Raw genomic sequence first — 18,256 nt, 5'->3', positions numbered from 1 at the left:
TGGCCTTCTGGGCTGCCAGCGCACATTGCCGGCTCATGTCCAGCTTTTCATCCACCAGCACCCCCAAGTCCCTCTCGGCAGGGCTGCTCTCGATCCATTTTTCCCCCAGCCTGTATTGATACTGGGGGTTAACCCAACCCAGGTGCAGGACCTTGCACTTGGCCTTGTTGAACCTCATGAGGTTCACACAGGCCCACCTCTCTAGCCTGTCCAGGTCTCTTTGGATGACATCCCTTCCTTCTGGTGTGTCAACCGCACCACTCAGCTTGGTGTCATCCGCAAACTTGCTGAGGGTGCACTCGATCTCGCTGTCTAAGTCATTGATGAAAACGTTAAACAGCACCGGTCCCAGCACGGACCCCTGAGGGACACCACTCGTCACCGGTCTCCATCCGGACATCGAGCCATTGACCACTACCCTCTGGATGTGACCATCCAGCCAGTTCCTTATCCACCAAACAGTCCACCCATCAAATCCATAGCTCTCCAATTTAGAGAGACGGATGTTGTGGGGGACCGTGTCAAAGGCTTTGCAGAAGGACAGCAATTTTCACAGTTTCCTTCTCTTTGGATCAAATCTTAAGATAGAGGCAAGACTTTGAGAACTCTTTAGATACCTTTGCCAAAATCTCTACCCCATGATGTTATTTGTTTATTGTGTTGTGTTTTGCAAATGGACGCTGATGAAGAGGCTGATACACTGCTGTTCTTTGATGCATCCAGCCTTGCCTACAAAACATAATTTGAATTTCCAGCAATACCCACAGTTACAGTTACCCAACTTCAGGAGAACTTGGGGTAGATGTCTTGAACCATGCTCTTGTGGTTCTGATGAGACTTCCAACAGTACAACATTTGTCACCACAGATGAACTACGTATGTTTCTTCTGAATGTACAGGATAACTTATTGTAATTTCATTCCTTTGGCAGAGGTTGGCCACATGCTTCCCTGAAGACAAAGTAATGCTCTTCATACAATGCAGACAACTGCCATCTTCTTTGGAACAGAACCTCTGGGGTTCTGAAAGGCCCAGCAAGCACACAGGGCGTCCAGCAGGAACATCTAGCAAACACCTTGAAAAGGAGTTCCAGCAAACACCTGAATGAGTCTCCTAACGGACAGGATCTACACTTAGGGTGCTTTTAAGGAATTAGCCACAATGAGGAGCACTCAAAAAGGCTGTTCTCGGGATTCTATAAGCTTATAATGCCTGTCAGCAGCGACCCAGTCCTAAGTGCTGAAGCAAACCAGTGGTCTTGCATGAACTCATCAGGTGTTCATTATAGCTGTCTTCATCCTGCATTTCTTCACACCTTTTTCAGCAAGGCCAAATAAATTTCACCCCGTTGGATTTTATTTGCTATTGGCATTCATTCTTCCTATGGGAAGAGGATTTTGCTTTTCTGTAACTCTGCCATTAAGACTGCTAACATGTGAATTCTCTACTTGCTGAGTGATAAGGTCAAATAGATTCTGAAGTGGATTCGGTTGTTTTCTTCCCCTTATATCTATTAGTACTTCTATGGCTAAGTGCCACGTTTCCACGAGCAGACTGATTTGGTTTTTAGATTGGGAGATTGAGAAGTCCTTGCCAGGGTGCTACATGCAGGAATGCAAGCCAGACTCTGCTCATCACCCACAGAAGAGAAACGGTCACTTTGAGAATGCTCTTGCAGAATTTGTATTAGTGGCAAAATATTCCTTAGAAAAGCCGAATAGCTGCAATCTGTGTGAGCTTAATTACTGTTTCTTCTGAGAAGAGCAGTGCTAGGATTGCTGCTTTTGCCTGTGCCCCTCTGCAGTGTGTACCTGTGAACATGACCAAACTTGGGAAACAAGGACCTCCCTTCTCCTTGCTGATTTAACCGAGGGCAGCATGTCTCCAGGCACTGCTGGGAGGAGAACGCATCACCAGACTTTCCTGACTTGAGCCCTACGGTACCTGAAAGACTACCTGAAATGTCTTCTTCAACAGGAGGTTGCATGATGAAGAGGCGATCAGCATCTCACCTCCTTTGCTACGTGGATCATCACAGCAGACAGGGCTAAGATGGATCACTTCCCTATAGATCCTAATACCTCCCATAGCTTCTAGTTATCAAATACACTACTGGGCTTAAGACGCATTATGTAGAAAGAAGTATCTAAAATTACTTCCATTGAGAAAAAAAATGTTTGCTTAGGAAAAAAAGGACCAAATTCTACCATTTTATTCAGAGAACTTCAAAGTAGGTTCTGAACAAATTCTGAAGAGCAAACAAGGTAAAAGCAAAACCAAATCTTGTATAGTTTAGGCTGAAAGGCTAGGAGAGGAAATTTCAAATTTCACTGTGAGCACATGAAGGTTGAATGGGGAAATCCCCCCAGATGAAGATGATGTTGCACAGATTTATAGGCATTCTGTATTTACAAGTAAGGATACCACACTAAACAATGCTACCAATTAGCTAGAAGTATGTACTTCATACAACACAACTGTATTAAACATAGAAACTTTGAGATCTTAACTTTTTAATCCTCAAAATAATTATTTCTACAGTTCTGTGGGTGTTAATAAACTGTTTTCCCTTTTTTTTCCTCCTGCATTTTTCCATTCAAGATTATGCAAGTCTCTCCCCACTTTTACACTTAGCCGCAAAGTTCTTCTGAATGCTGAATCATGAAAAACTAGCCAGGTTAGTATTTAAGAACAGCCACACGTGGAGTAAGACTTCTTCTTTTTAATGGAAGCACGTTTGTTTTAAACTTCCAAGAGACAATTGCTTAAGAAATTGTGAGACAGGGCTCTGCAGTACAGAATGCATTTAAGATTTTAGTTATCTATCCAACCAATGGAACAGAACTGATTATAAATCTTTGCAACACTTTAAAATACTAAGATTAATATTTTGGAAAGTATATATAATGGAAGGCTTTAAGTGAGACAGGCACATACACATCACCTGCTACAGTTAACAGTATGGATCAGCTGGGAATACATCTCTCCAATTATGAAAGTTACATTTAAGAATTACCTTGAGTTCCTGAAGCTGGTCAGGTTCATAGAGCTTTGGAGACAATGCTTGGGCAAGAAAAGCATCAAGTTCCTGGCGACGAAGGATACGAACCCCTGGCCACTGTACCATATACCTACAGAGGAATTATTCAGAAGTTTCCTTTAACAGGTAAATCAAGTAGTAATTTATATGATCAGAAGTAACTGGAATGCAACAACAACAATTTTTTTTTGTTGTTGTCTAGACTCATACAGTTAAAAAGGCCAAAACATTAAACAGATCTGAAGTTTAAATTTGTTTAAATTCATGTGGAAGGGCTACTGGCTGTGAATCAGTTGTGCAAGAGCCTGCTTCCAGTGAGGAAGGGGAGGACAGGCTGCCAAAATAGAATTTAAAACATAAATGATTCTGATACAGCTGAAAATATAATAATATGAAGATTAATGGTCTTTATAAAAAAGACTAATCGTGAAAGGACTTTGTGAACATGGTTTCCAGATCACACATTACTCAGAAATTATCTAGTCGGTGAATTTTATGCTCATCATGTCTTAATGAACAACAATTTAAATATGCCACATGTCACAAGAGAGAAACATGCTGTCCAAATGAATGAGGAGCTCTACCTTAACATACCATTTGGACTATTTTTTGTATACTTACTATTCTGTAAGGGGAAAAACAAAGGGGTTTTAGTGCTCAAAAGGCAAGACAAAGTACAATAGAACTGAAGACGAATTTGCATTTATTGTTCTCAAGAGTGGCTTACAGTTTTTCATGTGCAACATGCTAACCCTGGGTTTGCCAGATTTGTAAGCTAGTCGTAAGGAAATAACCACCCCTTCCCAAAAGGTAAGCAACTCTCAATTCCTCAGCCAACTTTCAATCTGAAAATTAAACAGGTAAGAATTTTGGACCTTGTGTCTTTCTCTTTGAAAAGCTGAAGTACAGAATTAATACTTCAACTGTTGGTTATCATCATCTCAACTAGATGAGCAGTCCTAACACATCACAGGCAGAGCATCATTCACGTGAGCTTTACACCTTGGTAAGCTGCTCTGTAGCTGTGCTCTGAAGAACTCTCTCCTTTGCTTTACAAGTTCACTAACACAGCCTCTGAGACCCCAATGTTATTTTTTTAGTAAGTTGAAGCCTAGAGTACAGTGAGGGTAAACTAATTAAAATGCTACAGTGACCTCTTTGCAACACAAGATTTGTCTTCTGCCTTCAGTCCTCTAGAGACTGAAGAAAGGAACCTTGAATATACAGAATGCTTTTAAGACTCACAGCAGCCATGTTTTAAAACCAAAACAAACCCCTTCTCCCAGCGATGCTGCAAATTAACACCTTCTATACTCACAGTTTAATACAAAGCTAGATACGTCAGAAAGATTATGTGGTAAAACCTTTCCTTCACTCTGTTTTCCCTTAAGGTAACACTGACCTCAGTACACAACAGAGCACCATAAGATGAGTGGGCACGTTAGTTGGATTGAGCATTGCTGGTGTATCTGATCTCATACAGGCCAAAAACGCCCTCATCCTTCGGTTCTTATCTTCTACTGCTTTTCCCAGCCACAGCTTCTTCAAATTAGGACAGGTCCATTCCCTGAATGCAAGTGCTTCCACCAGCTCAGGGGTCTGAGGAGATTTTCCTTTGTAAGCAGCCCATTCTTTAATTATCACTGGTGAAACTACAAAACGGCAACAGTTGAAAGAAAAAAGGCAGAGTTAAAAAGCAGTGTCTATTTAAAACTTTGTAGGCAAGAGATTTTGATGCAAAAGCATCGCTTTGAGACTGCGATAGATACTGATGTTGTGGATTACATCGCCAAATTGGTAAATCAAACTCTGTACGGACCATCTTTCACTTGTGATCGCTTGCAAAGTGCACGCAACCAAGTGTACACTAGGAACGTTACATTAATATTTTCAAATTAGCATACAACATAAAGGAGCTACATATATTTTCCTAAAACAAACAGCATAATTTGAGAATGCACTTTCCCCCTAAAATATCTGTGCCATTGATCAAAAAGCAACACTGATAAATAAAAATAGTACATAAGTACAAATATATTCCATAAGTGGTCTTTTAAGAACAACATGATCCTAGTGATTTTATTCAGATCAGATTTAGAACATATTATACTTGTTTGCAATTGTTCAGCTACTGCAACAGAACGAGATCTCAAATATGGGTGGGTTTGGGGGGGGCTGCCTAAAAATGTTACAGAACATTACTTTACATAAGCCTTTCAATTTACTGCACTGCTTTCTGTAAGAGATTAGTACTTTGGGGGTCTGCTAAGCTCCCTTTCATCCACAACAAAACAAAGACTGTTCAGCTCTACATGGCTGCTAAATCATCTCCCTTTTTTATGTCTGAAGGCAACCAAAACAGAACACGAGTTTAAAAAAAAAAGAGAAGTCAATACTGAGAAATGATACCTTTGGCCTTGGAATGACCCCAAGTTTGACACCACTCAAAATTTGTTTGCACACTTCTTAACTCAGAGCCCAGCTATGCAGTGTGGAAAGATTCAAGGAACTTGTTAGTGGAGCTTCGCGTTACAGCCCGGAGATTCGCTACAGAGCACAGACCTGCTCTTTCTGCTAGAAATCCTTGTTACCCATCAAGAGGAGAACACTGCTGGTGCCAGCACAGCCCTTACAGCTACGATGGCTCCTTCAGCAAACAGACATCAGCCTTACAATTAATTTTATATTTAGGGGCAGGCAAACCATGGCAGAAGCGATGACTGGGATTAAAAAAAGCAGCTCTAGAACATCCCAAAGCACTCTCATGCTTTTCTGGAATCAAACTACTCTAGCATTACAGCTACATTTCACAGAGCTCAGGAGAAGTTTTACAAAGATAACATGCAGCAATGAAAATAAATATTCTGATATATTTAGTTGGTAGCCTCGCTCCAAATTCACGTTGTATTTTGGTTGCTACCAGTTTTTATACCCCACCAAGCTATAAAAGACAGGCTTTAACAGCCAGCAGAGCTACTCCATTATTTGTGTGCAGCTTACCACACTGGGTTTCACCTCTTGTTTAGGCCCGGGACAGTAAGCGTGAACAAATAAAAGGATGTATTTTAGGTAGGCTTTCAAAGGCTTGCTTAATTGCTTTAGGTCTCAGAAGCAAGAAATACTTTTGGACAAAAACTTCTTGGTTTTGAGACTCCTATGCAGAACAGTTCCATCTGTTAGCAGTAAAAAAAACCCCAAACTGTTGACAATTGAGATAAAATAGTTGTTTGTCTTGGAGTTCTTTTTTTCTTTCCCTCAACCTCCTTTTGACAACAGAGGTGATATTCCTAGCTACACTCATGTTCCTTGGTTTGGATGCCCTCCAGAGGCAAGCAGATGCAAACTCCCTATGCACATCACATTGGAGCACCCTCGATGACCGCTTCCTCAGCTCCCGCAACTCCTGTAGCAGCAGACAACAGCAAGGGAACAGAGCTGTACAGAACACAAATGTCCCACTACAGGTGAAATATATGCAGAACAAACAATAAAGACCTCAATCTTAGAAGAAGGGGGTATTTTATGTCTATGTTTTCTACCTGCAATCCTATGTTTCAATATTCAAATGGGGTTCGAAGCTGTTTATCTGGGTAGGGATGATGACTGTCAAGGCCCTATGAGACTAAGACCACAGGCAGAGTACCTCAGTTTGCTCTCAAAATGCACCGTCTTCAGTAATAGCTACGGGTAAAGGTCACGCTGGAGATCCACCCCGGCTACAAATTTTTGTGAAGTAAAGGTTGTTATAGGAAAGGTAACCATGCTCCTTGCAGAACAGTTCCAACACAAAGGTCACTCTGGTGGACTGGCAGACAGCATCCTCTCTGCGTGGTGGGGATGATGGGTGACAGCAGTAGGCAACTCTTCTGAGAGGCACCCATTTGCTGCCCTCTCTAGAGGTGTGCTGCTTCCCAGGGGCTCATATCAGGGATGTCACCAAGAGACTACTGAGCCTCGCACAGCCCACTGACCATTATCCGCTGCTGTTTCACATGGGCACCAGTGACCCCACCAGGAGAAGTCTGAGGCATATTGAGAAGGATTATGGAGCCCTGCAAGCAGCAGTAAGGGACTCTGGAGTGCAGGTAGTTTTCTCATCAATCCTCTCGGTCAAAGGGAGGGTGTTTGAAAGGGCCAGTCGAATCTGATGAATCAATAAATGGCTACAGGAGTGCTGCCACAGCCAGGGGTTCAGACCATGGGACTCACTTAGAGAAACCTGGTCTAACTAGGGGCTGATGGGGTCCATCTGTCAGAGAAGGGAAGAGCATCTTCAGTCATAGGCTTGCCAAGCTGGTGAAGAGGGCTTTAAACTAAAATTGTCAGGGGAGGGGAACCTCAATCCATCCCATGCCTACCAGTTTGATGCTAGTGCCAGCAATAGGTACCCAGAGCCTGGAGAAGGATCACAGGTCAGCAGGAGAGCACCTGAAGAGCAGCACAAAGGAATTCCAGCCACTCCAGCCAGTATGCCAGCTTCATTGGGGGCCCAGCTTAAATGCCTCTATGCAAATGCACATAGAATGGGGAATATACCAGAGGAGTTAGAGATGTGCGCATGCCTGCAGGGCTATGATCTTACTGGCATCACAGCGATGTGGTGGGATGGCTCCTATGGCTGGAGTGTTAGAATGAAAGGATATGGGCTCTTTAGGAAGGACTGGCAGGGGAAATGAGGAGAGGGCATCTCCCTCTGTGTCAGTGACCAGCTGGAGGGCATGGAACTCCATCTGGGATTGATGAGGAGCCCACCAAGAGCTTATGGGTCAGGACTGAAGGGAGGGCAGGGACAGGTGACGTTATAGTGGGGATCTGCTACAGGCCACACAACCAGGAAGACTGAGTGAATAAAGCCCTCTACAGACAGCTAGGAGCAGCCTCACATTCACAAGCCCTGGTCCTCATGGGGGACTTCAACCACCACAACATCTGTTGGAGGGACAACACAGCAGGGCATAAGCAATCTGGGAGGTTCCTGGAATGCATTGATGATAACTTCCTTCTTCAAGTCATAGAGGAGCCAACGAGGAGAGATGCTATGCTGGATCTTGCTCTTATGAACAAGTAGGGGCTGGTGGAGAATGTGAAGCTCAACAGCAGCCCTGGCTGCAGGAGCCATGAAATTGTGGAGTTCAAGATCCTTAGGGCACTGAGGAGGGTGCACAGCAAGCTCACTACCCTGGACTTCAGGAGAGCAGACTTTGGCCTCTTCAGGGATCTGCTTGGTAGAGTACCATGGGATAAAGCTCTGGAGGGAAGAGGGCCCCAAGAAAGCTGGTTAATATTCAAAGATCACCTCCTCCAAGCTCAGGAGCAATGCATCCCAATGAAGAGAAAGTCAGGAGAAAACAGCAAGAGGCCTGCATGGATGAACAATGAGCTCCTGGACAAACTCAAAAACAAAAAGGAAGCCTACAGAGGGTGGAAGCAAGGACAGGTAGCCTGGGAGGAATACAGAGAAATCATATGAGCAGCCAGGCATCAGGTTAGGAAAGCTAAAGCCCTGATAGAATTAAACCTTGCCAGGGATGTCAAGAGCCACAAGAAAAGCTTCTATAGGTATGCTGGTGATAAAACGAAGACTAGGGAAAATGCGGGCCAGAAGAAATCCTGGTTAGCCGGGCTATGGAGAAGGCTGAGGTACTCAACTATTTTGCCTCAGTCTTCACCAGCAAGTGCTCAAGCCACACGGCCCAAGGCACAGAAGGCGAAGGCAGGGACTGGGAGAATGAAGAACCGTCCAGTGTAGGAGAAGATCAGGTTTGAGACCTCCTAAGGAACCTGAAGGTGCACAGGTCTAAGGGACCTGATGAGATGCATCTGCGACGGAACCGGTGGATGAAGTTGCTAAGCCACTATCCATCATATTTGAGAAGTTGTTGCAGTTCATTGAAGCTCCTACTAACTGGAAAAGGGGAAACATAACCTCCATTTTTAAAAAGGGAAAAAAGGAAGACCAGGCAGGTCAGTCTTGCCTCTGTACCTAGCAAGGTCACGGAGAAGATCCTCCTGGAAACTATGCTAAGGCACATGGAAAATAAGGAGGCAACTGGTGACAGCCAACATGGCTTCACTAAGGGCAAATTGCATTTGACAGATTTGGTGGCATTCTACACTGGAGTTACAGCACTGGCTGGAAGAGCAACTGACGTCATCTACTTGGACTTGTGCAAAGCATCTGACACTGTCCTGCACATCATCCTTGTCTCTAAATTGGAGAGAATGGATTTGACAGATGCGCCACTTGGTGGATAAGGAATTGGCTGTACAGTCACACTCACATGTTGCAGTCAATGGCTCGGTGTCCAAGTGGAGCCCAGTGACGAGTGGCATTCCTCAGGGGTCGGTACTGGGACCGATGCGTTTAACATCTTTGTGGCAACACGGACAGCGGCATTGAGTGCACCCTCAGCAAGTTTGCTGACAACACCAAGCTGTGTGGTGCGTTCAACACCCTGGAGGGAAGGGAAGCCATTCAGAGTGACCTTGACAGGCTTGAGAGGCAGGCCCACGCAAACCTCATGAAGTTCAACAAGAACGAGTGCAAGGTCCTACATGTGGCTCAGGGCAATCCCCAGCACTAATACAGGCTGGGCAGAGAATGGGTTGAGAGCAGCCCTGAGGAGAAGGACTTGGGAGTGTTGGTTGATGTGAAGCTCAACGTGAGCCAGCAATGTATGCCTGCTGCCCAGACAGCCAACTGTATCCTGGGCTGCATCAAAAGAAGCATGGCCAGCAGGTCAAGGGAGGGGATTCTGCCTCTCTGCTCTGCTCTCCCGAGACCCCACCTGCAGTACTGTGTCCAGCTCTAGGGTCCTCAGCATAGAGACATGGACCCATGGCAGCAGGTCCAGAGCAGGCACAAAGATGATCAGAGGGATGGAACACGTCTCCTATGAAGACAAGCTGAGAGAGTTGGGGTCGTTCAGCATGGACAAGAGGAGGCTCCAGGAAGACCTTATAGCAGCCTTCCAGCACCTGAAGGGGGCCTAGCTGGAAAGGGACTTTTTACAGGGGCATGTAGTGATAGGACAAGGGGTAATGGTTTTAAACTGAAAGTGGGTAGATTTAGACTAGATAAAAGGAAGAAATTCTTCACCCTGAGAGTGGTGAGGCACTGGAACAGGTTGCCCAGAGAAGTTGTGGATGCCCCGTCCCTGGAAGCGTTCAAGGCCAGGATGGACAGGGCTTTGGGCACCCTGGTCTAGTGGAAGGTATCCCTACCTGTGGCAGGGGAGGTGGAACCAGGTGATCTTTAAGGTCCCTCCCAACCCAACCCATTCTATGGTTTTATGCATTACAGTTGTATCAGTTGACCAGTAACTGTAGCACTCTTGACCCAAATTTAGCATTTAATGTAACAGATGAATCTAGGACTTCTCCATATCCACTTATTTCTCCAGGGCATTTCCTACACCTTTGACAACTCTGTACTGGGCCTGCTGCCAGAAACCCTGTCTTGCTCAGCTGCTGAGGATCTCTGTCCTCAGAGGAACATTTTGTGCTTTCCTCCCAGGACTTCCACTTGGAGATAAGCGATGTCTACCCTGAAGATCACATTAGCTACAATGAGTGCTCAGGACCAGAGCGTGTTCAGCCACAGCATCACAGTGCTAGTTATACTGGTTTTCACACTAAACTTCCTCCTGCTGCTGATCAGCAGATTTGAATACTCAAAGTAGCCTAAGCAACTGCACAACATATCGACATCTGCTCTGAACATCACCCTCACGACACTTTAAAGTCAATCCAAGCAAAACAAGTCAGCATCAATCTGCGTTAGGGTAACCTGCCTGATAAGCACACAAATGCTGTTACAGGCTCTAAAGGCACGACCAACGGCACCCTGCACACTCAAGCTGCCTGTTAGGGCCCTTGGTGCTAACTACAGCTCAGGTGGCTTTGGTATTCTCCTTGCATTTTTTTTTTCCACGAACCAAAGCATGAGGTGTGAGGTACCTAATACGACTAGAAGATGAGCTAGCTAATGCAGATTAATCAAGCCTCATTTTTAACCTTATAATCTTTACTGACAGCACAGCTTGAGCTAAGCGCACTTGATTTTGCAAGAAGGCTACTGCCCAAGACACGGCTTTCCTTTTGGCAGGAACAGCATCAGCTGAATACATCCTTGATGGAGAACAGTACCTCACAAGATGGCTAAGCTTAAAATAACAAACCTTTGGATCCAGCCAGGAGTTACAGCAGCTTGTACAAGTGTGCATTTCTCCACAGAGTGGAAAGGGCAGATGGTTTCATCTACACATACGTATTTATCAGAACACGGGAAATAACCTGTTTCAGAGCTTGAAGAGCAAGTCAGACACTACTCAGTTTCCAACTCCTCAGAAGGAAGGGAAGAGCAGCCAGCGCTGCGCCTTTGCAAGGAAAAGCACAATCAAGAACCTTGTGATTGAGCTTGTCACATCCTCTGGGAGCAGACATGAGGACATGTACAGCAAAGGCATTTGTTAGCAAACAACTATCACTGAAGAACCTTGCTGACTGCCTCTTCCAGCAGATCTATTGCTTTTTATTGGATTTCAACGACATAAAAATAATAATAATGATTTAAAAGACAGGAAGTCATCCACTTTATGAAAGACCCATTATCTTGCTGTCGACATATTTAGTAATAATACTGATGTGTCAGTTTATTATGTGTTTTTCACAGCCTCCTATAACCCTCTCATGCAATGTATTTGCAAATTATTCACACACAATTATTATGTTGCCAGTGTTATGGTTTGTACAACAAATATGTCAGCATTTTAGATATTAATATATTCATTAACTCTACATAAATTTTACAGGCAATATACAGTTCTTTAGAAATCAATTTCTTAATTCTCTTAATGCCTCTTAATACTTAAATTTTCTCTTAATTATCTTAATTACTGTGTTTCATTTTACCTAGAAAGGTTGGACTAGATGATCCTTGAGGTCCCTTCCAACTTTGGATTCTATGATAACATTCATTTTTGAGAGCAGCAAAAAATTAAGACGCTAAAGGAGAATTAGCATCACTAGTTCATTATAGCCTGGGTCCTCAGAGAAGTTAGCAAGGGCTAATGAGTGTGACTAAGCAATCTGAGATATCTGCTCTTGCCGCTTAAGACACCATTCTCTCCTTCTGTCTTGCACAGCCTGCCCAGTTCTTGCTGATTTGTAAGAGAGGTGACCAAAATAAATGTGTTGCTGCAACACAGCCCCTTCAAACCACACATTTGCATCTCAGCTCAGATCCATCTTTACTGGCACCGTTAGCTTTGCAGTGAAGCAGCTAACTTTTGGGCAGGCATTTGAAATTTTTTTACATTTTTTTTTTTAAGAACGTGGTCAGTCCTAAGATAGAAGTAGGTCAGTAGCTGCACGCATCCTGCAGCAAGATTTGCCAGAGCTCCTGTAACTAAACCAAGTCAGCAGCAGTGTTCTTAGCCTCCTCTGAGAATAAATCACAGAAGAACAGTGTAAATGAAGAGCAAATACAGATTATATAGGTATCCCCAGTAGCCTAGAGAGAACATTCTAGGTTTACAAGATAAAAACATTCTGAGAACTGACGTGGACCCTCAGCACTCAGCTACTTCATCACTACAAATGTTGCAGTACACTTTTAAGGACAGAAGTCTGATGAGAATAAACGAATACTGCAAATAACTTCACTATTTTAATCCTGAAATAACCTCGTAACCTGAAGTACTACTGCGTGAGTTTAAAGAATCAAGATGTTTGTGACAATACGTGTGCTGAGATACTATTTGGGAAGGGTAAATATTAATTCCCACAAAACAACTGGCTAAGACAAACAGTTTTTCAAACATCACCTTCACCATGAATGTACAAAACTGCTTCACAATTAAAGATGGAAAGAGAAAAGGGAATGAACATAAAGTTTACAACCGATTCTTATTTTTATCCTTTTACACATGAAGACTGTGAATGATGCTTTCATACATTCTAAATATCTGATTCTTAAATTTAGTCTAGTGACAGCAGACTCCTATATATAAATGCTGCTGCTGCTGCCATCCAGCTAGTGCTTTGGCATTCCTTTAACCTTTGTAAGACGCTACTGTAAAGTTCAATCATTTTCCTGTATGCATTTCATTATAAGAAAAACACTCTAGAATGAGGAGGTTGAATTTTCTGGAATGACAGCGATTCCTGGAAGCAGAAGACTTAAAAAGAGAACTTCCAGATTATTATGAAGATTAACATTCATCCCTCTGAACTAGCAAAAGGATCTTCTGACAAGTCTGTTTGCAAAAGTTTAATCTGTCTTCACCTGGGTCTACCTTTACTTTCACTACACCTGACTTCTGCAGATTTTAAACCAAGTTTTTATAAGCCAATACCTGAAAGATACTACAGACTTGCAAATTTCACTGAAGTACATTTAATTACGCTTTTGGGAAGACAGAGGGGAAGATAGGGTAAGTTAACATACGCACCTCTCGTTTTTGAAAAAAAGCACACAAATTTGTGTGCATATGCTCAGAATAGAAGTTTCCTATAATCCAGTTCTGCCACATACATTGAAAATTACATCACAAACCAACAATGCTTGCTGCAAGCCTGAGCATCTATTTTAAAAACAAAGCCCAGAGCTTGCTTCAAAGTGGTAATATTTATAGTTCTTAAACTACCATAGGAAGTAAGATTTCAAATTAACATCTTTTTCTATTATCCATGGGAACAAATAAGCCATAAATTCCTCCAGCATTAGCGACACCAGTGAAATCTTAGCAACTATTCTCATTCAAATCACGGTACAGATGGGTATGAAAACATAGCAAAGGGAAGAGAAATAAAGAATGGATTCTTACAGTACATACATTCTGGTGGAAGTCTGTTCTTTCTAAAAGCAAGTCTTTCAGTTTTCTTTCTGCTTTCTGCCAAACTAAACAGGACTCCGTAAACATACTGACGAACTGGCCTATAAAGGAGAGCAGCAGGAGGCAGGTCTTTGTTGGCTTCATCTTCTATAGAAACGGCGATTTTGATTTCACCCTTTTGCATGAAAGAAAGCAGAAAAATATGACACGTTATAGAGAACAGAAAGTATTTAGGTATGCATGGTAATTCAACACGACTCTAATATAAATCTCATCTAGTCAAGAAAAATGTGATTCAGCAGTAATGTGGATCTCATGTACGTGAAGGTAACAGCAGAGGAGGATTCCCCTACAGTCTATACAGTCTACTTGCTTTCCTCCAGTAAGTCTCCAGGCTCCGATTACCCCTGTTGCTCTCCCCTTTCTTTTCTCCATCACACACCTTTTTTTTTTTTTTCCCCCTCTGGACTATCTGCATGTGAGGATTACCTAAATACTGAAATAGTACACAAGAAAAGTGCAAGAATTTGAAACAGTATTCGAACTCACTGTAAAAACCAACATTATGAGAAGACCTGGTCAAAAAATCATAACTGGGAATTACGTAAGCAAGGTTGGTTTTGCACGTATATAAATAAAGTTTTAGCACTGTACCATTTTTCAGAAAAAAAGCATAGGAGAACCTTCCAACATTCTGTCTCAAAACAGCAGCAACATTCTATGTTGTATGTGTCTGCAAAACCAACCATGTTAGGATTTTCTTGGAAAACGACTGACTGCACTGCATTGCTCCCAAACACCAGCCCTTATTTTCAACACTGACATGCAAGAGCTCCGTTTTGCTACTTTCAATTAAAAAAAAAAACAAAAAACCATTTAAACTGTCCCAGTAATGAATACTGTAGGTGACATCTTGGAGTCCTTACATTAGGATGTCGTCAGGTTTAACTCAGACAATGCTCCTTTATGTATAAGGCATGTTTGAAAGATGCGCCTCTATACACATAACAGCAACATAACCTGGAACACCTTTACGTGCCAATTTCTAAAGGATCCCATCATTCTACAGCAAGATTATCTGCCAGTGTACTCATGGTATACTTCTAGGTCCCCCACGCATGCTGGTTCAAAAGGATTTCAGACAGTGGGGCAAGAAAAACAGTCTCAAGCAGTACTGATTTATTTTTGACACAGCCATCTCTAGCCCGACTTTTTTTCTCTGTTGGGAGTGGATTTCTCAAATGCAGGTATTGAATTTGTTTCTTCCTATTGTCAGATATGATATTAAATATCAAGCACTATTTAAACGTACTAAGAATATTTGGCTACGCAAAGTGTAAACCAGAACTGGGATCAATGGTCTTCATGTGCCTTTTGATTCTTCCGTACTTCGATAAAGAAGGGAAGTGTTAGAACGTGACAGCAATACAAGCTATGGGGCAAAACAAACACATAGGAAATAGGAAATCCAAAGTTCAACACTGACGCAGAAATTTCTCTTCTTATAGATTTCAGATCCCCACCTACAGTCCTTATTGTCCTGAAGCAGATTTTTAAGATGAATACAAGTTAACAGGAACGTGGACAGTGCCATTTGCTAGATGCTATACAAATACGTGCACTGAATGAGCTTATGTATGAGAATAAGTACAAAGCGTTTTGAACACTGAAGAGGAAGAAGATTAAAGTTGTCTCATTCTGGGACTCATCTGTTTGCACTCAGAAGGAACAATGAACCAATGTCTTTTGAGACTAGATGAAGTCAAATACATAGCCGTGCATGAACATCACTGCGCTGGCTCCTTCCTGGTGCAACGCAGATGTCAGCAGCTTCCAGACACCCCAAAGCAGGTTATCGCTGCCTGTTCCTGTAAGAAGCTCTCCCCTTGCTTTTCAAGGTGTCCTCATGTGGCCATTAAGGCAGATTTTTTTTTTTTTTTTTTAACTGGACGCACTGAGCAGACAGTCCTAGGTTGTGTGAAAATGCTTACCTGGGATTTGAAGGCTAACACATAAAATAGCCAAACCAAAAAAAAAAAAAAAAGAAGCCATCAGAAATGTTCTGCCAAACTAAAATGAACAAAAATTCAGAACATCATCGAGTTAATCTGTAATTACATTTTAGGATCATAGAAAAGCGATTTCTTAGAGCTGCTATGTTTCTATCCGGGCTAGCTACCAGGGATGGGAGGGAATCAAATTGTGAGGGAAAACAATCTTAAGTATTTTTGAACACTGAAAATAGAAAAGACTTGGCACAGATACCAGAGCACATACGCAGGAGGTTTTAGATGGAAATGGACTCTAAACACACACAAACACACACACACAACCATACACATGCTTAGAGATATAAAAATATCTACATATATTCAGGAAAATGAATAATTTGTAAGTAAACACTTAATTACAGTCATCTCATATTTATCGGAAGAATGTACCAATCAGTGGTTAGAAAACAGGGGAAAAAATTGTTAGAAGCACTAAAAATGGACCAAAAGTCAAAGCATTAAAAAGGATGCAAATTTATGATACTCTTTAGCCAGAAATGTAAGTGCAATGATCTTTACAGAATCATTATTTCACAGCACGTAATTTTTCAATGTCATACCTTGGTTAGGACATGGAAGATGTAGGGATACATTAACCCCTTCTTGTGCCGGTGTTCTGCCACTCTTAATACTTCAGGTGCTACAGGAGGTAATGGAGGGGTAGTAATATCCATGTGGTTTCTGGTGGGCATTGACAACAGGCAGGGGATTTGAGGATTGCTGCTTTGATTCCCTTTGACATCAGCTGCCTGACTTCCTGAAGAAGTACTAGAGGAACCTTCTGCCTATAACAGAACACACAAAATAAAGTGCTTTTGAACATGTACAGAAACATACCAGCAGAGCAGCGAACAGCAAACTTCCTTTTTCACCCACAACGAAAACAGTGTATCTTCACATCACGTTGTATCAGTATGTAGAATGCGTTACCCAAAGCTCGCTAACAGATTTCCAGAAAAAATACAACTTTCATCCATTGTTTCCTAGCAGAAGCAAATTACTGGAAAAAAAAAATACCATGGTAAAGCTTTCACTTATTAACAGCAACAGCAATCATTATTTTCTTTAATTTTAATTGCACAATACAGAAGGGGGACTGATGACCTCTTAATGAAATGTGAATGACTTCTTAACTAAGTATTTCCAAGGTACTACCAACTAAATGGGTTAACCAACAGTCACAAAGTCTGTAATTTATCTAGACCTCCACTAACACATCTCTTCACAGTTCACATTTCTAAATGAAGCAGGAGAAGCTACATAGTTCAATTTAAAGACCTTTAAAATATTTAGTGTCTGAACACAAATCTTGTAAATGTTTTGGGTTTTTTTTAATAAAGTTCTTTTCTCTGAGAAGAGGACTGTAAGAGAAAAGGGCCACATTTTCTGACTGCAAGATTAAAGTGGCATTTTACTCCATATCTAGAAATGTAGTTCACAAATACATAGGAAAAACTTGATGCATAAAAATGCACTGCAAACCTCCCAATAAAAAAAGCCTTTTGTAAGCATTTATATTGTATCTCTCATAGATACCAAAAAGTAGAGTTCATTCCTAAAAATCCTCGTCTTCAAGACGGAAGGCTGTTTTTAGCCTAAGCGTTCATACTAGGTTTGTGCCTATAAAGTATTACAGTAACATTTAAAACTTCTGAGACTGAAATTTATTTTCATAGAATCATAGAATGTTTTGGGTTGGAAGGGACCCCTAGAGGTCATCTAGTCCAACCCCCCCGCAGGAGCAGGGACACCGCTAACTAGATCAGGCTGCTCAGAGCCCCATCCAATCTGGCCTTGAATGCTTCCAGGGATGGGGCCTCCACCACCTTTCTGGGCAACCTGTTCCAGTGTTTCACCACCCTCATTGTAAAGAACTTCTTCCTTATATCTAGTCTAAACCTACCCTGCTTCAGTTTAAAACCATTACCCCTTGTCTTGTCACTGCTGGCCCTACTAAAAAGATTGTCCCCATCTTTCCTATAGGCCCCCTTTAGGTACTGAAAGGCTGTAATCAGGTCTCCCTGCAGCCTTCTCTTCTCCAGGCTGAACAAGCCCAACTCCTTCAGCCTGTCCTCATAGCAGAGGGGCTCCAGCCCCCGGATCATTTTTGTGGCCCTCCTCTGGACCCGCTCCAACACTTCCATGTCCTTCTTGTGTTGAGGGCTCCAAAGCTGGACGCAGTACTCCAGGTGAGGCCTCACCAGAGCAGAGTAGAGGGGCAGAATCACCTCCCTTGACCTGCTGGCCACGCTTCTTTTGATGCAGCCCAGAGTACGGTTGGCCTTCTGGGCTGCCAGCGCACACTGCCGGCTCATGTCCAGCTTTTC

At 42.5% G+C, this 18,256-nt stretch overlaps 1 protein-coding gene across 9 annotated transcripts in view; it reads right to left on the bottom strand.

Annotated features, from left to right (window-relative positions):
• Positions 1–18,256, bottom strand: part of FAM120A (family with sequence similarity 120A) — a 61,964-nt gene that overhangs the window by 14,521 nt on the left and 29,187 nt on the right. For 5 of the 9 annotated variants that reach the window (XM_035903321.1, XM_009647897.2, XM_035903326.1 and 2 more), the window contains exons 9-12: positions 16,490–16,714; positions 13,879–14,053; positions 4,443–4,692; positions 3,017–3,131 (exon numbers count right to left, since the gene is read on the bottom strand). In XM_035903321.1, the coding sequence (XP_035759214.1) occupies positions 3,017–3,131; positions 4,443–4,692; positions 13,879–14,053; positions 16,490–16,714 (765 nt within the window). Of the gene's footprint in view, positions 1–3,016; positions 3,132–4,442; positions 4,693–13,869; positions 14,054–16,489; positions 16,715–18,256 lie in introns of all 9 variants that reach the window. The other 4 variants (XM_035903319.1, XM_035903322.1, XM_035903325.1 and 1 more) reach the window with 1 other exon arrangement.

Source organism: Egretta garzetta, unplaced genomic scaffold (genome assembly GCF_000687185.1).
Source record: "Egretta garzetta isolate BGI_Z169 unplaced genomic scaffold, ASM68718v1 scaffold451, whole genome shotgun sequence".
NCBI classification, from domain to species: Eukaryota; Metazoa; Chordata; class Aves; order Pelecaniformes; family Ardeidae; genus Egretta; species Egretta garzetta.
This window is presented reverse-complemented; position numbering and strand designations above follow the sequence as displayed.